A 22,077-nucleotide genomic window follows, 5' to 3' on the forward strand; every position below is an offset into this window, starting at 1 on the left:
ACCCGGAAAAGACTTTGGTTCAATATTAAAAAAAGAAACTCAAGTCTCAAACAGGCTCATTGAAATTAGCTACTTTTATTGGTGGGATTAAAAAATAAACTACTAGAATGTATAAACCTATATATATATATATATATTACAACCTTTCAATAAATATTTCTCAGCCTCAGACAACAGATATATATTTTCTCTTTTTTATAGGAAAATATTAAGATTTGAAAAATGAATGAATAAAAGCAGAAATGCTGTTTGGGGGTTCCTAAACATCCTACAACTCTCATACACACTCATATTTTGTTACTCCTGGGACTAACCCAGCAATTAAGGCAATGAGAATAAAGGAATACAATGTTTTGGAAGCATTGTTGAGAACACACAGTACTATGCATTCAGAAGCATCCACGGGACCGGAAGGAAGAGGGAAGAGTTAAAAAAGCAAACTTCACAATTGTGTGTTCAAAGCCCTGTCCCCTTTTTTTACACGCTGTGATTCAATACACTTAAAAGGGGGCAGGATTTCCAACACATAGTTGCAAACACTCTCCTGAATGTATTAAAACCTCCCTCCCCCCATATCACTGTATGCATTCCAGAATCCCAGCACTACATCTAATAGCCATCATGTTTTATGCTTAGCATCTAACCACAGCAGCATATCTTCACAACACGAAGGTTAGAAACTTTTTAAAAAAATGATTGAAAAGAAAAGATAATTTGGGGGCTATTTCCTTTAGTTTTCTGCACTTTCAGTTATGGCACAAGAACAGTCCTCCTTGTATGCAACACGGAAGGTGGACTGAAGCAAAGGGGGAAAATCACTTGTCTGAATGTGCTAATGGCCATCCTTACGGACAACTGCTTCAGCTTTCACTATGCCTCAATAGGAAATAATAAAATGTTTAAATAAGGTTATAAATAGTGATACTTTAGAGTAGGTGTTTGCCTTCATCTATGTAAACAATTCAGAAGTGCAAATGCCACCTATGTGTCCTGGAGGATAAATTAATAATAAAAAGTAATCAATAATTCATAATAAGAACATCAAATGATAGCATCACAATATCACAATGGGAAAATAACAATTTTAGTTTCAGATAGAGGACTGTTTAACAGTACCAATCAAAAGATTCCCCATTCCCAGTTTTTCTTCACGTTATAGGGGGGAAATGGAAGAGAAATATAGGGTGTTTACTAGTAAAAATTACATTCTCATCCCCCCAAAAATATTGCACAAACAAACCAGGTTAATTGCACAAGAAAAGCCTTAACTGGAAGCACCTGTATAAATATTGAAGCCAAGAGTATGGGGTCAGCTTCTGTAATAGCAGTTTGCTCTACCAATACTACCAAGTAGTAATATTTCCTCCATGCAATGAAAAACATGTTTATGTATATCAAGATATCTTTAAAGCACGGCAGCAAGCCAGGTTATGTTAGACTAAGGCTAGACTTTTCCCCCACCTTGGTCAGTTGGCAATCCCATTGCATTTGGAGCTGGGTGGAAAGGACTGGTTAAAATATAAGGACTTCTTATTTCCAAACCTTGGGGGCCTTTCTTTAATCAGAAGTTCCTGCAGGTGACATTATAATTGTTACTATAGAGATGGTTCTATGATGCCCAGTGAGTTCTGAACTTTCTAGATAAAATAACCAGTATTCGGCTATTCTTGGCCCAGCTTACAAGTCTGTTTGGATCTGGATTCATTGACATTGTGACAGCTATTATGACAGGCAGATGACTATTATGACATTCAAAGAGAATGAGACATAAGGGTACTAACAGGTATCTATCAACAATTGACTCCTACAGAGCCTCCATGGCTAGAGGAAAGACACCACTAACTACCATTGCTACTAACACAAGAGCTTTGGTCTGATCCAGCGTGTTCTCATGCTGTGCTGGCCTACAACTGAAAGATTGTTAGCTTTATTCAGAAGCACCATCTTTTTTGCTTCAACAGGTGTGTGTCCTATGCTACTCGCCTGCATTTTGAATTCTTCTCCATCCTCTGCCAATCCTTTCTGCGTCCCTTTCACCGTGGAGCCTACAGGGAGAAAAGGCCCATTCCATGAAAGGCCGTCTCATACTTCAGCTCCAAACTGGAACAGCAGGTGGCTTTCTTGGGGTTGCACCCATATCTCCAGTGAGATCACCTTGGTTTTTCTCAGGGCACTTTCCATCGGCACTGCTCCTTGAAAGAGGAAAAGGCCTTGCTGCCATAGTTGACCATCAGGATTTCTGATGGTCCTTTTGAACAACCTTGAAGTGAGGAAGACCTAGAGGATGGGTTGGCTGTTTCTCTTCTTTTGAGAGTATTTCACCCACATTTTCTGTGAGCAACCAATCAGCTGGTTTGAGAAAGATGTGTAGCTTTGTTCTCTGGGATCTTCTTTCAAAAGTGTAACGGCAGCATGCACGATCAGCAGCGACGGAATATTTTTTTAGCAGATTCAGAAGACTGATCCCCACAAGAGCAGCAGCATGCAGTTTCTAAGGACTGACCCTCCAGAATGGGGAGAGTGCCAGGCATTTTTTTTTCCAGACTTTTAGGAAAATTTCCATTCGGAATAAGCCACACATGACAAGATCCACTTGCTGAACAGTCCTAATTTAGGTAGTCTTGATTGAGGGAATGAGCTGATACACAAAAGAGACACAGTCACTTAAGACACATGGGAAGGAACAATTTCGAATGAAACTGAATCCTCCTTGCAAGAAGCTTGGTTACTTTGCACATCAGCAGCAGCTGGGTATGCATGGCTGTGCGTGGGACAGTAAATTCCTGTTTATCTTACTTTGATAAATAGCTTGAAAAACTTAAATAAAATTAATAGTATTAGCTTGCAAAAACTATATTATGTCCATGTTTTGACTCTCACTTACGAGGAGATAAATATAAAATAGAACAAAGCAAGGGTTTTTGTAAAGGGAGTGCTCATGTATTTAATTCAGTCAAAAGTTTCTCAGTGCAAGATTTTGGCAGCTCCCATTCATTTCAATTGGACTAATAATGAGAAACTTAATTGCTGGCTTCTGCCTTCAGATTTTCCAGAAGGATTTTTTTTTTAAATATTCCCAACATCTGATGTGAGGCTGAAAGTTCTCCATTTTACCATCTTATACATCAGAATTTTGTCATTTCATCTCACGTGTGCATATATTTTTGCCAATAATTTCAAGATGGACTTGGAGAAAATATCTTGTGTTTTGTGTATGCCTGCTTTTTTTCCACACTTGCATCTTTTTTACAACTGGGTTAGAAAGGAACCTGAGCAGAATCTTGTCAACCCCTGTTGCTGGTACAAATTATCCTAGTCTGCTGTCAGATGAGAGTTAAAGTGCTGTGATTGCAGAATAGTTTGTCTCTGCACTCCACAGAAAAATCACCACAATGATAATCAGCAGCCAGACTGGATGGAGAAAGGAAAAGTTTCCTTGTGTTAGAAGGTTGTGGTAGCATCTTGAAGCCTTTTTGAGTTTCTCATTTCTTAGAGGGGTAAGTAATTGTAGAACTTTGGTTTTAAGGCGATTTTGCAGCAATTTATGTTTGTCAAGGACCAAGTACTAGAGATGGGGTGAAATTCAGAGGGATGTAAACATTTTCTGCTTTGGAAAGATGCCAGCCAGCAGGGAGAAAAAAATATACTGGGGGGGGGAGGATTTATGATTACAATGAATCTTCCATCTGCTGTTGGATTTTCTGCAACCTTTCCTGCAGCCTTCGTAACTGAAAGGAGAAAAATAAACCAGGAATTTATCTGCTTAATTTTTCTGTGGAAACTGAATGCCCAAAGCAGCTTACAAAAAAATACCTCCCCCCGCCGGCCAAAAGTACAAAATTGAAAATACCAGAACACATACTTTACAACAGGGGTCGTCAACCTTTTGGACCTCAGGGACCACCAAACTCATAATTTTAAATCCCGCGGACCAGAGACCCTGGGAAAATCCCAACAAAAGTCTGCAGAAAAATTCCCCATCCCATTTTCCTACCGATCGTTCATTCTTTATTTGGGATCTCAGGATACTGTCTCCAGCTCCGTTCTCAGGGAGAGAGAGAGAGAGACTTTTGGCTTCATGCAAGGAAAGCAGCAGAAGTTTTTCTTTCTCTCCCCCAAACTCCTCCAGAAATGAGTCTTTGTGAGATTTGTTGTGCTGGCACTGGGGGGTGCTCTGTCTGGGGCGACATGTCTCTGCAGACCACCAAAATTTTCTCACGGACCACCAGTGATCCCTGGCCCACTGGTTGGCAACCACTGCTTTACAAGACAAATTAAACTGATCTATAAAGCCATGTCTAAAAGAGAAGGTACTTAAACATGTGTTCTAAAACTGATAAGAATAGAAGTCAAATGTAGCTTAAAAGGAGTATGTTCCACATCCACAGGTTTCTCTGCTCAGAGTCAAACAATGGGCTCTGTACTCTTTGCCATAAAACTGTGTTTCTCAAGCTACTTTAAGAGGTGCCAGTTCTGCTCTCAGAATTCTGGGAATTGAGGTCCACACCTCGTAAAGTTGCCAAGGTTGACAATCACTACTACAGATGCATATTATACAATGCCTATGGCTAGTCCCTGCCCAACCCTGGCTTAGCATGTAGTAAGAACCCATATCATTTAGTTACTTTACAGAACAATATATTATGCAAACTTGAAATACGGATTAAATCAGTACCCAGATGAAGTGCACTGTACCTTTAATGTGTTAAGCCACCAAGTTTAATAGGCCTAGGAAACATTTTCCCACATTTAAAAGAAGAAAAAAGTGGGAGGCAGAATTTTTTTTCGTTTGTTTATTTCTATCTGGTTGGTCATTCTGCTGTTTACTCTTTTAAAAAATGTTTTCAAGAATTAAAGGCATAAAACAGCTTCCCCTAGTCAGGCTATACAGGTAGTCCTCAATATACGACCACAATTGAACCCCAAATTTAAGGTTGCTAAGTGAAACACTTGTTAGGCGAGTTTGCCCCATTCTATGACTTTTCTTGCCACCATTGTTACACTTAAGTTAGTGACATGGTTGTTAAGGGAATCCGGGGACTTTGCTCATCAGAAGATTGCAAAAGCTGATCACGTGACCCCCCCAGGACAGTCCATCCGTCATAAATATGAACCATTTGCCAAGCGGCTGAATTTTGATCCTGTGGCCACGGGGAATGCTGCAACAGTTGTAAGTGTGAAAAACGGGCATTAAGTCACTTTTTTCAGTGCTGTTGTAACTTGTGTTAACAGTCACTAAATGAACTGTTGTAAGTCAAGGACTACCTGTATGTTTGCAAACTTTCAAGCACCAGCAATCTCCCCCCCCCAAACAGTACCCCATTATTCACCTCCTCATCCTTCTCCCGGATCAGTTTCTCTGTCTCCAAGTCTGGCACCGTGGGCGTGGTTGGGATGGGGAAATCAGTCCCACTTTCTCGGGTTAGCTTGCTGTTGTTGTTGTTTTTTCAAAAAACAAAACCAGAAAAGAAATGAAAGAGGAGGAAATATATTAAAGTGTTCCCAGAGAAAAAGTGGCAAAAAAATAATAATACTTGGACATGCAATCCCACAAGATATTCCATTTGCTTCCCCAATCAAACTGCTGTATTTGGTTTCCACCAAACTTTTTCTGTTACTTATTCCATGATATAATTCTAGTCTGGCTTCCCCCAGCTGTTTGAGGTGATCTTGCAAAGGCAATTAATAGTTCCACGTTCATTTTTTGGAAAAACTTCCTGATGGCAGGAAGGGTTTGATGGTAGAGCAAATTATCAAGAGAGGAAGCAGAAGAGAGGCTGGATGGTTCTAAGCCTGGAGTCTTTTGTCGGGATCTACATAGAAAACCGGTTGAAGATAGGACTTTGAGGCTATTAGACCTTTCCAAATCATTTTGAACAATCAATCAGAATGGAGCTGGAAGGGAATTAGAGGTCTTCTAGTCCCTCCTTCAAGCAGGAGACCCTATACCATTTCAGACAGGTGGCTATCCAGTTTTTCCCTTGAAAGCCTCCAATGATGAAGCCCCTATAACTTCTGAAGGCAAGGTTAATTGTCCTCACTGTTAGGAAGTTTCTCCTTAAGGCCAGGTTGCTTCTCTCATTTATTTATTTATTTATTTTTATTTATTTATTTACTTATTTATTTGTCAGTCAAGTGGTTATAAGATAACAGGTATAAGTATAAACATAGTTATGAATACATGAAATGGATACGTGTAAGAAAAATAAAAAGAAACAATAGGACAGGGACGGTAGGCACGATTGGTGCGCTTATGCACGCCCCCTACAGGCCTCTTAGGAAAGGGGTGAGGTCAATAGTAGACAGTCAAAGGTTAAAGTTTTTGGGGTTTGGGGAAGAAACCAGAGTCAGGTAGAGTATTCCAGACATTGACCACTCTGTTGCTGAAGTCGTATTTCCTGCAATCAAGTTTGGTGCGGTTAACCTTGAGTTTGTATCTATTGTTTGCTCTTGTGTTGTTATGGTTGAAGCTGAAGTTTTCATTGACAGGTAGGACATTGCAATGTATGATTTTATATACTATACATAGATCAGACCGAAGGCGGCGTAGGTTTTCTAGGTCTAGAATTTCAAGTCTGGTGGCATAAGGTATTCTGCAACGAGTAGAGGAGTGGAGAACTCTTCTTGTGAAATATTTCTGGACTTTCTCAACTGTGCTAATATCAGATATGTAATGCGGGTTCCCGACTGATGAGCTGTATTCAAGTATTGGTCTAGCAAATGTTTTGTATGATTAGTTTCCATCCATTGTTTCTTGGCCTGCTCTCTGGTGCTTTGGTGGATAGGTTGACTCCCTCTTCATTGTAGCAGCCCCTCAAATACTGGAATATCATGTCAACCCTAGACCTTCTTCTCTCTAGACTGGTCATACCCAATTCCTGCAACTTTTCTTCGTATGTTTTTGTCTCCATTTCTTTAATCATCTTAGTTACTCTTTGCACTTTTCCCAATGTCTCAACATCTTTTTTGCAATGTTGTGACCAACATACTAAGCTATATAGGTTATAATACTATCAATGGGAAGAGCAGTACAAAGCCAACAAAACGCATGATAAATTTAGTTTATTGCCCAAACCAAGCTAAGATGGCTTGTTCAATAAATCACAACTAAAATAAACGTATCTTAGTGTCATGTGAACTCTGTCTAAAACCCAGAACTTGAAGAACCAATGATCTGTTTCAATTAACTTTGAAGGAATTCCTGAAATCGCCATAGGGATTTTGCTTAAGAAGAAGGGATCAGCTTCAGAGATGGAAGGGGTGAGCTTCATTTTCAATGTTGCCTCTTCAAGGGATTTCTCTTTTTAACAGCAACTTTGGATGCTCATATATGTTCATCAGAAGTACACTAATCCAGATAAAGTATAGATAAAGAAACTTTCTGCATTGCCTTTGGAGAGACAATGTTGCTTCTTCATTTTTTATGACTAATCTCTCATCCCACCTTACCTCACCCCATGTCCAACAGATGTATTGAGCACAACAATGAAAACCAGTGTATATGTACTGTCATAATAGCCTTTAAGTGGTGAAAATTTCTAATACGTGCATTGTGCAGCATCCAGGTTAACGCCATCTGAGGTCTATGTGTTCCCACCCTTGAATCATAACTCAATGCAGAGTACATACATCATCTACAGAAAGACTTGGATTCTGTTCTGGAATCTCTGCTAGAAAGTGATGGAAAAAAACCTACTCTCTGTCAAAGATCCTGGAGAACTGCTGCCAAAGGAGACAAAACTGGACTTCGTCTGGAATGGAGTGACTTCATCCAGAAGTTCACTTTGTGAACTAACCTTCCAATGGTCTTGGGACCAAAAAAAGGCTAAGCAGCTACCTGGAGCCTGAGACTTTTTTTTTTTTTTTTTGAAGGACTTGGTTTGGTAAGTCATGAATCAAGATGCTTCCTAACTCATCTTCTCTGTTATCATATCACGGATCAGGAGATCATTATGGAAAGTAGATTAGACTGCAAATTGAAAAAAAAACAAAACCTAATGATTATACTGAACCAAGAATGTGGATCCTAAGCCAAAGTGTAAGCCTTTCCCAATTAATACGGGGACCTCTTCTTTCCCTCTAAACAGGATGGCAAGCATAAGAGCGGAATGGAGATCCACAGCTTAAATTCACCATGGGAAGGCAGAGCAAGGGAGAAGCTTCCCCCCAACACTCACCCTCCCCCCCACACACACTTCCAGATTTTCCCTTGGCTTTGTGGATTGTTCAGTGCCCTAATTTTGTGCACGCGCAGAGGGTGATACTGATCCTCTCCTGCCATCCTGCACTCTCCCTGTGTGTTCGACAGCCGACACGTGGCAATCTGCTGTTACGTGAGAAGCAACTGAGCTTCAAAACCAGGAAGTAAAGATCAGTATAGAGCCGGGGGTGGTGGGTGGGCCCAGCAGCTGATCGTCGGAGCGAATCGGTTCCCTCACACATGATCCTCAGAGCTACCAGTTCGGCTGAACTGGGCTGAACCAGTAGAATACCACCCCTGGCTGTCCCCAGATAGTTTGAGAAGTCTAACAGCTGCCAATACTTGCCACACAGAGAATGTCCTGCTCTGCAGTTTCACACACACAAACCAGTGCAAAATAGCAGCAGCACATAATAATAATTTCTTGAATGTGCTACCTCCTCGGTATCCTTACTAAGGTTTCTTTTTTCTTCTTTTTCTACACCTGTATTCCTTTCCACCCAAAGCTTATTTCCCTTTGCTTTCTCACTAAGTTCCTTCCAGCATTCAGATTGCAAACTGGAGCAGTGGTACAGAGTTACAAAGGATCATCAGGTTCGTGCATTCAACTGGTTAAGCTCCCAGATACTTAGTATTAACTCAAGGACCACCCAAGCAGATTAGCACATTTCATTAAAAAGCATAAAATGTGGGATTTAAAGGTACTTGTAATCTGTCTCACATGTAATCTGCTTAATCAACCTGTTTTACCCTCCTTCCTCGACTTTAATCCCAATTTAAATCCTCCATCTTTCAAGCCACTCGATGCATCCGATGAAATCAGATGCAAGTCACAAAAGCTTATACCATCTAATAACATGTATTAGTCAGAAAAGGGACTAACAGATTTTCCTCTGATGTTCTGCCAATAGAGGCTAAACCAGTTTTTCATTTTAGAGTTACCAAGGTTGAAAACACTGGACTAACCCACCTCTCCTCCAACGGCTACAGCAGAATATCCAGGGATTATTATTATTACACAATTATTTTGTAAGCTAAAACAATATCCCATGCTTATTTCTTAATTGTGCACCTAGCACATTGAGAAACATTCTGGCTGCTCAGACTACAACATGGCTGTTATGAATAAAGTGAAGCATCTTTTCCAGTTAACCACAGCTGGACAGAGTGAAATAGTGGCAAAAAGAATAAGAGACGCAGTAAGACCTAACAGTCAAGCTTTGGGAAGAACAGAGCCAATGAGTTAGCAGGATAGATTTCAAGGAAGTGTGAGAAAACAAGCAAGATCTGGGGGAAACCGAATATGAGTTAATTTCATTGTTTCACTACTAATCATTATATTAGTTATATTAGCATGTTAATAATACCATCATTCATTCATAATTAGTAATTAGATAATGAAAGAATCTGTTTTAATATAAGCATGTGTATTAATAGTAGAATTACATGGATTGGATGAATGGAATATGAATAGATCTACCATGTATGTTTAAATGATATTGTGATTGGTATTAGAATTGTATACTGAAACACTGAACAATGAAAGAATGAAGGATGAAACTTTATGATATATAGATATGAAGTGTTAAATAAGGGAAATATGAATAATAAAGCAAGTGAAAGATGGAAGACAGAAAATAAATGTCTTTGAATAATGCGGTGACATGAATAAAAGTTAGCATAGAAATAGAAATAAGAGGGGAACAACAATTTTAATATAACAACATATATGTAATAAAACAAAGTTTAGAAATTGAGTGGTGGTAGTATTAGATATGTTTAAACAATATGAAGCAATGAAAATGAAATGTAATAACTATGAGTAATAATATTATGTTTATTTGTACTAAAATGTATGATACCCAGGTATCACACTGTTCACACATTGATATGTATAAGCACTATAAAATAAAAAACTTGACAAAAAGGAAAGAAAGAAAGGAGAAACAGAATCTCAGGAAAGGTTTATCCAAGACCACCCTTGATAAGTCAGCAGGATGGTGAGCCGAAGAAGGCCTCTAAGGAAATCAAGGAGCTACTGAGTGTTCTATTTTGTCTCAGGATTTTGATTTTCCCAGCCGCACTGTAGAACACCTCCCATTTTTTATATTCAGCGTATCCATGGCTATGTCAACTGGAAAACTGGGAGAAGTGAGAACCACATTTCTGAAAGTTACCAGGTTTGCGGGGAAATGGGGAAAGTTAAGCAACCAGACTCAAGTATGTTTCTCTAACAGGACAATTCACTGAAAACCTCAATGCCCAATATAAGCTGTTTTTTCTGGGTTTTTCCGGTTTGTCGGCCGCGGCGGCAGGGATTTGCTGAGCTGCGCGATCCCCTGCCGCGCTAGCCGTTTTGGGGCTCCGACCCAGACGGGTGCGGAGCTAGGCTGCCCTGCAGGGGCAGCTGAAGGTAGGGGATCCGGAGAAGGGTTTGGGGGTGTTGCAGACCCCCTCCTGGCGGCAGAACCCCTTTTCCCAGGACGTGCAGCGGCGGTCCGTAATGGCCGCCACAAAGAAGCTGGCAGCCGGGTAAGAATGCGCAGGAGGAAGTGGAGAAAGTGCTTGAGAGGAAAAGCTGTTTTTTTCTGCATTCACTTTGGTGACCTTTCTGAGTTTAAAAGATAGATAGATAGATAGATAGATAGATAGATAGATAGATAGATAGATAGATAGATAGATAGACAGACAGACAGACAGACATATATTTGCTTGCACTTGTACTTATATTACATCGCCTATCTACAGATATATCTATTAGCACAAAATTGTACAAACCAGGAAAATGGATTTCAATGTACATAATTTATTCTGTTTGCAATAGAGTGCCTATCCATCTGTTGTTATAATAAATACCTGCCTAAATCATCATTTTTTTAAAAAAAAATCTGTGAATTTAAGCCAGCATTAATTTTCCTTGATGAACTGCCTCCGTCAGACTCTGATTCCACCTGAGAATTTTTAAGGTCGCTTTGCCTGTCTTTCCTCCTCATACCTGTTGGAGAGGCGGTTACAACAAGGTTATTGAACATGGAGAGGAGGGGTGTTTCCCACCGTTCACATCTCCTTCATCCTTCTCAGCTGCTCCATCTGCCCAGCTCCCCTCCCCTCCCCTCCAGTTCCTCCTCCTCCTCCTCCTCGTTCTTCCCAGGACCCCCTAACTTACTTGCGATTCCGCTCTTTCACCACCATGCGAGTCATGCTCTGAATGCACTGAGCCCGGTAGTTTTCATAGTGAGTCTCCCGAGTCACGTCCTTCAGGTCCTGCATATGAGTCCTTACCAGCATGGTGCGCAGCTTCACAAAATCACAATGCATAGGGTTCTCCACTGGCAAAAAGAATGCAGAGTGAAGTGAGTGCCATTCAAGACCACATATGCGGGGATTACAATACTTACAAGACAACACAGTATCAACAGCAGAGACCTTCACATTTCTAGGTTCTATCATATCACAAGACCTAAAAGGGATACCTGACATCAAAAATGTCATCAAAAAAGCACAGCAAAGAATGTTCTTTCTGTGCCAACTCAGAAAGCTCAAACTGCCCAAGGAGCCACTGATACAGTTCCATAGAGGAATTATTGAATCTATCATCTGCACCTCTATAACTGTCAGGTTTGGTTCTGCAACCCAACAAGACAGACAGACTCCAGAGAGTAATTAGGACTGCAGAAAAAAACAATTACTACCAACCTGCCTTCCATCGAGGACCTGTATAATGCTCCAGTCAAAAAGAGGGCTGTGAAAATATTTACAGACCCCTCACACCCTGGACATAAATTGTTTCAACTCCTACCCTCAAAACAACGCTGTAGAGCACTGCACACCAGAACAACCAGACACAAGAACAGTTTTTCCCCGAACGCCATAATTAAACAAATAATTCCCTCAACACTGTCAAACTATTTACTAAGTCTGCATTACTATTACTATTAATCCTCCCATCCTTCCTTTCACCCATCTCCTCCCACTTATGACTATATGACTGTAACCTTGTTGCTTGTATCCTTACAGTTTTTATTGACTGTTTCCTAGTATGACTGATTGCTTATTGTACCCTGTGAGTATCATTAAGTGTTGTACCTTATGATTCTTGACAAATGTAACTTTTCTTTTATGTACACCGAAAGCATTTGCACCAAGACAAATTCCTTGTGTGTCCAATCACACTTGGCCAATAAAGAATTCTATTCAGACGGTCTCTTAACTCAACGATCTCAAAACTGGAAACAAATCCATGGGAGATGAAAAGCCGATTGAGGGCTTTTAGCAACTAGAGTGAAATGGAGCCTGTCTGGGGAATTGATTAATGTCGAGACTGGCAGGCAAAACATAAAGGCAAAGCTTATTGTTTCCTATTTTGCTTGTAGCCTTTTAGTTCCTCTTACATTCTTAGGAGTCTGCACTCCAGAGAGACCTGGCCAGTCCAAGATAAGACTCAACACTTTGCCACTCCCAGTCACACATTTGGAGGAAATACTTTCATATGCCTACACACAATGATCAGCTTCAAGTGATTTTGCTGGAGATCTGTTGATGCCATCTCTTCCCTTTTTCCTTATTACAAAAATGCAAAAGTAAGTACCCCCTTATAACAAACATTGCAATTACTGTTTTAGTTTTCCTAAGGGTGATATGCCAAAGGTCCCTCTCTCTAAGCTGCCAGTAGGGGTTGTGGACAGGGCCTCCTCTGTAATAAACTGAAGAACATTTTAAACCAGCTGTTAGATTCAGCACCTTAATTCATCACCGTTTTAGGTAGTTTAGCTTTTTTGAGTGGTCTCGTCTATAGTATTATTTATCAAGAAAGATTATATATTTTCTCAATCTCTCTTAGAATCTTAGAAAAACAGAGTTGGAAGGGGCCTTGGAGGTCTTCTAGTCCAACCCCCTGCTTAGGCAGGAAACCCTATACCATTTCAGACAAATGCTTGTCCAATCTTTCTCTCTCTCACTCCCCATTTACCTACCTATTGGCTTTCCCAAGCTATGTTTGAGTCCGATTCATTTTTAGGCATACAACAAATCTTGAAATTCAGCATAATTCAAATCCAACCTTTTAAAACTGGATTTTTCAAGTCCAACAGGGACAAAAGGATAGGATGGGACCAGGGTTGGCTCTACCTTTGAACAGACTGAAGCAGCCACCTTAGACAGCAGGTGCCAGGACACAGTGAAGGTTGTTTGCTGCATGGCTTGTGTTGCCTCTAAACTAGCCTTTGGCCTTCAATGCACTGAAGAAGGCAATCTCAACTGTAACACACAAGAACGATTCAACAACCAGTCCATTTGGTTTTTGGATGGGATAGGAGAGATGCCATCTTGTTCTTTGCCTCCCACGTCTGCACTGGGGACATCTGCAGGGTGATTTAAGAAGGCCAAGGACGACACAACTGCACAACTGAAGCCCCACTGTGTTGTCAAGTGGATGCAAAAAAAGGCATCTGGCTTTGACTGGGTAGTTGTGCCCACCATCTTGACTTTTTTGACAGTCCATGGGAACGTCCCTGTAATAAAACATTGGGATTGCCGAGAGGTGGCATCTAGTCAATATTCTCTCTCATCCCTACCTCCTGATTTTTCCAACAAGGGACAAAACTACCGCACTGAGCCCATGCTTCCCACAAAACGACTAATTTAATGCTTGGGGACAGGAAGCTTTTATTGATTTCTCCAGCCAAAGCTAAGACATTAGACTGCCAAAGTCAATATTTTGTATTTCCATCCCACAAGAGCATTTGGTAATTGGATGTTAATTCAAACCAAGGGAGCATGGAACATTTTTGCTGAATTCTGTATTGAATCAATGTCGAACCATTAGCTGCAGTCCCCAGTTTATTGAGCCACACGGAACTATAGGTTACCTTCAACGATTCCCCAAGGGTACAGCCTCCCCCGGATCCGCTTGCCTTTCATCTCCACAATGGTGTTACTGCCAATCACAGCAAAGGGGATGCTGTCCTGCGGGAGAACAGTGGCAATTAGGAGTCAAATAGGATGGCAGGGGCCTTCCCCAATCTTTGCTACTTCACATATATTTAGTGACCAAAGAGAGAGCATTCCTCAAAAAGGTTCAAGGAACTGCATCAACGGCTTCCATCAACCACACTTCCGAATTTGGCAGTGAAGTAAGAGGTGGTGGGGTTCAGAAAAGAAAAAGGCTTGGAAAAGAGATGATTCCTGTTGTATAGTAAATAAACACGATGCACGAGTGCTTTGCATTCCATCAATTTCCTTTCGTTTATTTGTTAAGGGGATTCTTCTTTTTAAGTTATTCAGGTCAGGCATCAAAAAAAAAGTATAATTTATTATTTATTAAATTTTATTTGTTAAATTTATTTGCTGCCCATGTCACTGTGGGGCTACTCTGGGTGGCATACAACAATAAAACAGGAAAAAAGTGATTAAAAAATGGCCTGTGGATTCCAAATTGAGTATCCATGTTTATAAGGCCGGCAGCAGATTTAAAGAAGGCTGTCTTCCAGCCTGCTCTCGGTCTCCAGATGCGTAAGACTGCAATGTCCTAGGTTCCTGGCTGACATTCTGCAGTCCAAACACATCTTGAAGATACCAGGCTGGGGAAAGCTGTATTAAATCAAGAGCATAACTGCCTGGGATGGGAGAAGGCTGATTTTTTTTTTCTTAGGCTAAGAGTTTAATCCAAGCCTAGCTGCCTCTCTTTAGTATGGCTTAACTGGAATTAGAGATACATGCCTGGTTTGGAACACGTGCCTTAGTTTAAAAAAAAGGCAAGCAAATATGAAACATATTGTTTTCAAATATTAGGAAAAGCTCCTTTACAGTCAAAGCATCAGCATATGTGGAATGTGACTGGGGAAAACTAGGCTTTCTTCTCAATTTGTTCTAACACAATCAGGAATATCTAGCCGAACCAGTGGATTCCAATGTCCACACCCTCACTTTGAGTGCTTCATCCTGCTGCTTGAAGTCCTCATCTTCATCTGAATCACAATCAGGAAACTGGTAGATCCGGATCCCAAAACGATCAATTTCATCACGAATCTAGAACAGAGGAACATGCCAGCAGCCGATGAAATTCAATCATAGCTTTGATTTCTATGCATGAACATGCCACCCTGAGAATTCTTCTGGAAAGCTAACAGGGGAGTGAAGAACTCGGCATTCGATCAACACCATACCCCCAATTCCTCACACTCTCTGCAGTGGTGGTATTCTACCAATTCGGCCTGGTTCGGCCAAATCGGTAGCTCCGACGATCATCTGTGAGGGAACTGATTCACTCCGACGACCAGCTGCTGGGCCCTCCCACCGGCCCGGCTCTCTACGGATCTTTATTTCGACCTCAGCTGCTTTTCAACCTCGGCTGCTTCGCGCGGCACACCCGATTGCCGCGTGTCAGCTGTTGAACACACAGGGATAGCGCAGGATTGCAGGAGAAGGTTAGTAGCAAATCCTCTGCGCATGTGCAGGTGAAGCGTGCGTGCAAAGCATGCCCACCAAGCCACGCCCACAGAACAGGTGATTAAAAAAAATTGAAACCCACCACTGCCTCACTGACTCTCTCATAAAATGCACGTGGCCACTTTGAGGGAGAGACTGAAAACCATCTGTACGCTCACTTTAAAAAGAATACAGATTTCACAATGTCACAGAGTCTGGATATTGGGGAGGGAGGGAGAGTTGAGCTGGAATACAGGACAAAGTCAATGTGAGGAAGTGGGGATGTAACAGAAGAATATCCAATTAGATATTCAAGATTGTATGATCCTTATGGCCTACATTTAGCTCAGCATTTAAAACGTGAATTACAATGGGCTGTGCAACCATACACAGGTAGCTCAATTCAAGTTATGATGGCACTGAAAAAAGTGACTTGCAACTGGCCCTCACACGGCCAGTGTCCCCACAGCCATCACGATTCAGGTACTTGGCAACCCTTGTGCATGTATGACTGTCTGGTAATATATTCTCTGGTAATACCACACTGCAAACTAGAGCATACAAAACATTTGCTAGACCAATACTCGAATTCAGCTCATCAGTCTGGAACCCGCATTACGTATCTGATATTAGCACAGTTGAGAAAGTCCAGACATATTTCACAAGAGGAGTTCTCCACTCCTCTAATCGTTGCAGAATACCTTATGCCACCAGACTTGAAATTCTAGACCTAGAAAACCTAGAACTATGCCGCCTTCGGTCCAATCTAAGTATAGTATATAAAATTATATATTGCAATGTCCTACCTGTCAATGAATACTTCAGCTTCAACCATAACAATACAAGAGCACACAACAGATACAAACTCAAGGTAAACCACACCAAACTTGATTGCAGGAAATACTACTTCAGCAACAGAGTGGTCAATGTCTGGAATACTCTACCTGACACTGTAGTTTCTTCCCCAAACCCCAAAACTTTAACCTTAGACTGTCTACTATTGACCTCACCCCTTTCCTAAGAGGCCTGTAGGGGGCGTGCATAAGCGCACCAACATGCCTACCATCCCTGTCCTATTGCTTCTTTTTATTTTTCTTATATGTATCCACTTCATGTACTCATAACTATGTTTATACTTATACCTGTTATCTTATAATCGCTTGACAAAATAAATAAAAATAACAATAAAAAATAAAAAAAATAAATGACTGTCAGAGTGTCCTACAATCATGTAATCTTCCCAGCCAGTTTCTGATAAAGAAAGTCAATGGGGAAGCCAGAAGGGAAGACTGCAAGTTGCGGTCACATGTCTCACTTAACAACTGTACTGCTTAGCAACAAGCTGCATTGTGATTGTAAATTGAGGACTACCTGTATTTAATACTTTTATACTTCAGAAACAATTTCAAGGGCATTTATTTTTCTTTTTTTCCCCCTTTTTCAATTAGTTTTGCTTAGGTTACTCTATTTAGCTCAGTGTTGCGTTTTTTACATTGTGGATGGAAGTGAGAAGAGTGTCCCCGAGTTTGTTCCGATCTCCTCTTTTACCTTGCACTTCATTCGTTCCACCTCGGAGGGCATGAGAGTGTCAGCCTTGGCTAAGACAGGAACTATGTTCACACGCTGATGGAGCGCTTTCATGAATTCAACATCCAGAGGTCGCAAACTGCCAAGAGCAGACAAGAGTTCACTATATAGGTAATAAGTATATACATAATTTTGTATTTATTTATTTTGTCATATTCATGTTGTGTATATTGGAGGTGGTGACCCTCTGAGAGCTGTATGCAATGAAATTTAATTTTAATGTATGCCGATTAGTGTACATTCAAAGTGACAATAAAGTTATTATTATATTCTGTTCTGTTCATTTTTATTCCTGGGAGCTGTGGAAACAGGTTGTTTCTTTTTTGGCCAATAAACACAAAAAGTGGGGTGCCTGACATGTGCTAGAATCTGTACCAATTATTTGGTGGCAATCAATGATACTCCATAAAAATAACTACAGTACTTCAATTAATTATATAAGGAAACATTAAAGAGAAAGGCAGAACTGGCAGACGTAGCCTATACTGACTGAAAAAAATCTATATTTTTGGCAAAGATGCAACATCCTTATTTCATGTACTAACATCTGCAGAACAAGTGGTACCCCAACTTCCAGTAGGAGGCAACATTAAAAGAAGTATGGCCTTCCATTCTAATTGTTTAAGCATTATACCATTTGAATCATATGTTAGAGTTACTTATATTGAAGGCTTTGTTGTTTTCCAAGTACTTTAACCTTTCATAGATAGATAACTTTATCCTAGATCCTGATTGAATTTATCAATCTGAAGAACTTCCAAGAATTTGAATTCTATGGAGCAAGAAACCCCCTAAGGGAATTCTTCTCCTTTAACCCCAATGTCCAGCATCCTGTGAGGAAAGACATACCATGAGGTAAAATCAATATACTATTTTGTCCCCGATGAGAATTTTAGGTGCTAAAATCAGTTTACCCATGGATGGAGTTATCTTCAAGTATATACAATAATGCTGTACTTTTAAAAAGTACCCGTATTTCCCATATATCTATTTGTAGATAAGCCCATCCGCAGACAAGTAGACCCTCAGATTGTAACCAAAATAGTATGAAAAATACAGGCCAGCTTATCCACAGGTGGTGTGATTTTCATGGTATTTTGGTTAAAAATTCAAGGATTAGCTTATCTATGGATTGGCTTCTATGTGAATAGATATATTAATTGCACATAGCCTTTACAGGTGGTGTAACATTCTAACTATATATAACTTCCAAGCTGGAAAACCAGGGATTTGTATATTGGAGACCATGAGGTTAACAGGACTGGGCAAAAAAACCAAACAAACTGATAAGAGTCTTTTTAAGGAAAAGCATGTTCCGGGATCATGAATAGGTTGGTTTAGTTCATACCCGTGACCAAAAGGAGAGATGAAGTAGAGGCAGCAATGGACACGGTTGTCTAGAATATTTTTCCGGTTAAGGCCACTTTCATCCCGGAAATACTGCTCAAACTGCTGATCTATATAGTCAGACACAGGCTTCCAACTGGGAAAGAAAGAGAACATAATTTAGAATTGCTGGGTTGAAAGGGAGGCAGCCATCATGTTTGCACAATCAAAACTAAACCTTACTGTATGTATCACACAATTTTAAAAAATGCTGAGTTAAGGAATTTGGAATTCCAGAACTGGTTACCCTAAAGGTTTTTTTCATACCAGCAATATAGTACAGGGCTGGGACAGGTATTATTGCTGACAATTAGGAAATCCCTGACAATTTTTTTTTTTTTTGCAAATCATCCAAGGATCTATATCCAGATCTATTTTCTGCCAATTAATTAAGAGGTTACATTCCTTTTTTTAGATGGAGGAGGAGAAAGAGCAGGAAGAGGAGAAAAGTTGCATAAATGCTTGTGATATAATTATGGCGAGCTCCTCTTGGAAGCCTCAGGTTTGAATCCCACCTCTGCCAGTCTCAATATAAGTTCTTGAGTTAGTCACACACTTCACTGATCATCCCTAAGTAGGACATTCATGCCAGCATGACAGGATGGAAGCAAGGGAGAAATTTTGAACATCTCTTTTTGTAGAGGGGAAGGAGGGGCTTTTTAGAGTAATTCAGTAGGACTTCTAATGTGTTCATGCCTGATAAGCCATTGTGGTGATAAGACTAAATATCTCCCTTCCCTTCAGAAGTCTCCCTGCTGGTTCACAATTGCTGTAGTTCAGAAATCAGTTGATACAGCCAAAATTAGGGAAAATATTCACTTCCTTGACACAATGTAAGAAAAGAGGAGCGGTTTTATATATTAAAGAGACCATCTCAGCGAAATTGATTTATACTGATGACGACGGAATAATATTAATGGTGGAAATAATTGACAATAATATGAAAACACTCCTGATTGCAATTTATGCCCCGAACGACAAACAAGAAGAATTCTATAAAAAATTACATATGAAAATAGTTGAACTGGACTATGTTAATATAGTTATGATGGGAGATTTTAATGGAATTGTAGACAATAAACTGGACTACACATCACAGAAAACAATAAAGCAAAATAGAAAGACTCTCCCTAAATCTTTTTTTAAAATGGTAGATGAAATAAACTTAAAAGATATATGGAGAGAAAGAAATGCTAAAACTAAACAATACACTTTCTACTCAAATAGACACTTATCATGGTCCAGAATAGATATGATATGGATGTCAACAGAATTGTTAACTAATATTCAAGAAATAAATATTGAAACAAGTACTTGGGCAGATCACAATCAAATGACAATTAAATGGAAAGGACAAAGAAGAAGATCTAGATGGACGTTAAATAATACTATTTTAAAGGGAAAAGACTGCACACAGTGGATGGAGAAAGAATTGGCCTTTTTCTTTGGAGAAAACAAAAAAGAAGATACATCAATCCAAAATGTATGGGATACAATGAAGGCATATGCCAGAGGCTTGATAATAGACTATACAAGGAAAAGAAATACAATGAAAAGATTAGCCTCTAAGGCATTAGAAGATGAATATAAAGGACTCGAAAAAGAGCTACAGAAAATGCCACAGAGAAAGGACATTAAGTTAAAAATGGATATAACCAAACATAAAATGGGTCTAATAGAAAAAGAATTAGCACAAAAAATTAGAGGTGCCAAACAGAACTATTTTGAAGATGCAAATAAACCAGGTAGATGGTTAGCGTATAAATTAAGAAAGGAGAAAGAATCAAGGAAAATATCGCAATTAATAGATGACCAAGGCCAAGTTTGCTATTGTAGTAAAGAGAAGAAGAAAATTATTCGAGATTATTATTGGAAACTATACACACAAGAGAATATTGATGAGGAAAGAGTTAAACAGTATTTACAGAATGCTAATTTACCCCAGATACCTAAAGAGATTGAAACAATGTTAGAAAGCAATATAACAATGATGGAGTTAACTGAAGCACTTAAGAAACAAAATAATGGAAAGGCACCAGGCCCAGATGGACTTCCAGCAGAATTTTACAAAACATTACAAGAATCGTTGAATTTTCCACTGCTAGAAGTTATGAATGAAGTTATGTTGAAGAAGAGGATAACTAAATCATGGTCAGAAGCTTATATCACACTTGTTCCAAAAGAGGAGACCGATCCATTACAAATCAAGAATTATAGACCTATCTCCCTACTAAACACAGATTATAAAATCTTTTCTTCAATATTGGCAGAAAGACTTAAAAAATATTTAAATAATTTTATCCATCCTGACCAAAATGGATTTCTGCCAAAGAGACAAATCAAAGACAATATGAGAGTAATCTTGGACACTTTGGAATACTACGAGGCACATCCTGAAAAACAAATGGCTTTGATATTTCTAGATGCACAGAAGGCATTTGATAATGTGAATTGGTGATTCATGTTATTACTGCTGGAACAGATGGGCTTTGCTAGAAAATGTATTCAAGCAATAGAAGCTATATATCATAAGCAGACGGCAAAGGTAATGATAGAGGGAGAACTGACAGAATCTATCGATATAAGAAAAGGAAAAAGACAAGGGTGCCCACTATCACCTTTGTTGTTTGTGTTAACTTTGGAAGTGCTAAACAGAAATATTAGAGATGAAAAGAATATAAAAGGGATGAAAATTAAAAAGGAAGAATTTAAGTTGCAAGCATTTGCAGATGATCTGGTTTTTATCTTAGAAGACCCACTAGAAACAGCATCAAAATTGATAGAAAAGATAGAGACATATGGAAAGGTGGCTGGTTTGAAAATAAATAAAGATAAGACAAAGATCTTGACAAAGAATATGCTATCAAGACAAAAGGAAGAATTGGCAGACCTATTGAAAATTCAGGTCACGAATAAGATCAAGTACTTGGGGATATACTTGACAGCAAGATGCAGTACACTAAAAGAGAATAATTATATCAAACTTAAACAGCAGATAGCGCTAGATTTGGCAAAATGGGAAAATTTACAACTGTCATTAATAGGGAGAATATCAACAATCAAGATGAATATATTACCCAGAATTTTGTATTTGTTCCAAACAATTCCAATTAGGCTTGGAAAAGATTACTTTAAAGATTCAAATAAAATTGTGTTGAAATATATATGGCAAGGTAAGAAAGTGAGAATAAAGTAGAATAGAATAAGAGGAGGATTTGGTTTGCCTAATTGGGAGTTGTATTACCAAACTACAAATTTGATGTGGGTTAAGGAATGGATAACATTAAGAAATACTAGATTGTTGACATTAGAAGGACATGATCTGTTGTTGGGGTGGCATGCTTTTTTATGGTATAAAGGAACTAAAACACAGGGGTACTTTAGAACACATTATATACGGGAGTCTCTGTGGTTAAATTGTGAGAAGATTAAAAGACAATGTTATTTGAAAATTCCAGTCTGGCTATCGACTATTGAAG

At 39.4% G+C, this 22,077-nt stretch overlaps 1 protein-coding gene across 11 annotated transcripts in view; it reads right to left on the reverse strand.

Annotated features, from left to right (window-relative positions):
• Window positions 1-56: 56 nt before the first annotated feature.
• The window catches only part of SEPTIN4 (septin 4), a 53,694-nt gene continuing 31,673 nt past the window's right edge, over window positions 57-22,077 (reverse strand). For 6 of the 11 annotated variants that reach the window (XM_087958922.1, XM_087958898.1, XM_087958891.1 and 3 more), the window contains 7 exons: window positions 18,561-18,695; window positions 17,174-17,291; window positions 15,119-15,226; window positions 14,068-14,164; window positions 11,367-11,529; window positions 5,331-5,430; window positions 57-3,728 (listed from right to left, as the gene is read on the reverse strand). In XM_087958922.1, coding sequence (XP_087815048.1) covers window positions 3,669-3,728; window positions 5,331-5,430; window positions 11,367-11,529; window positions 14,068-14,164; window positions 15,119-15,226; window positions 17,174-17,291; window positions 18,561-18,695 — 781 coding nt within the window. In that variant the 3' untranslated portion in view covers window positions 57-3,668. Of the gene's footprint in view, window positions 3,729-5,330; window positions 5,431-10,995; window positions 11,196-11,366; window positions 11,530-14,067; window positions 14,165-15,118; window positions 15,227-17,173; window positions 17,292-18,560; window positions 18,696-22,077 lie in introns of those variants that run through there. The other 5 variants (XM_026671466.2, XM_087958902.1, XM_087958943.1 and 2 more) reach the window with 3 other exon arrangements.

The sequence above is a fragment of the Notechis scutatus genome, chromosome 1 (assembly GCF_049901735.1).
Source record: "Notechis scutatus isolate UNSWTSFEM ecotype Mainland chromosome 1, rNotScu1.2, whole genome shotgun sequence".
Lineage (NCBI taxonomy): Eukaryota > Metazoa > Chordata > Lepidosauria > Squamata > Elapidae > Notechis > Notechis scutatus.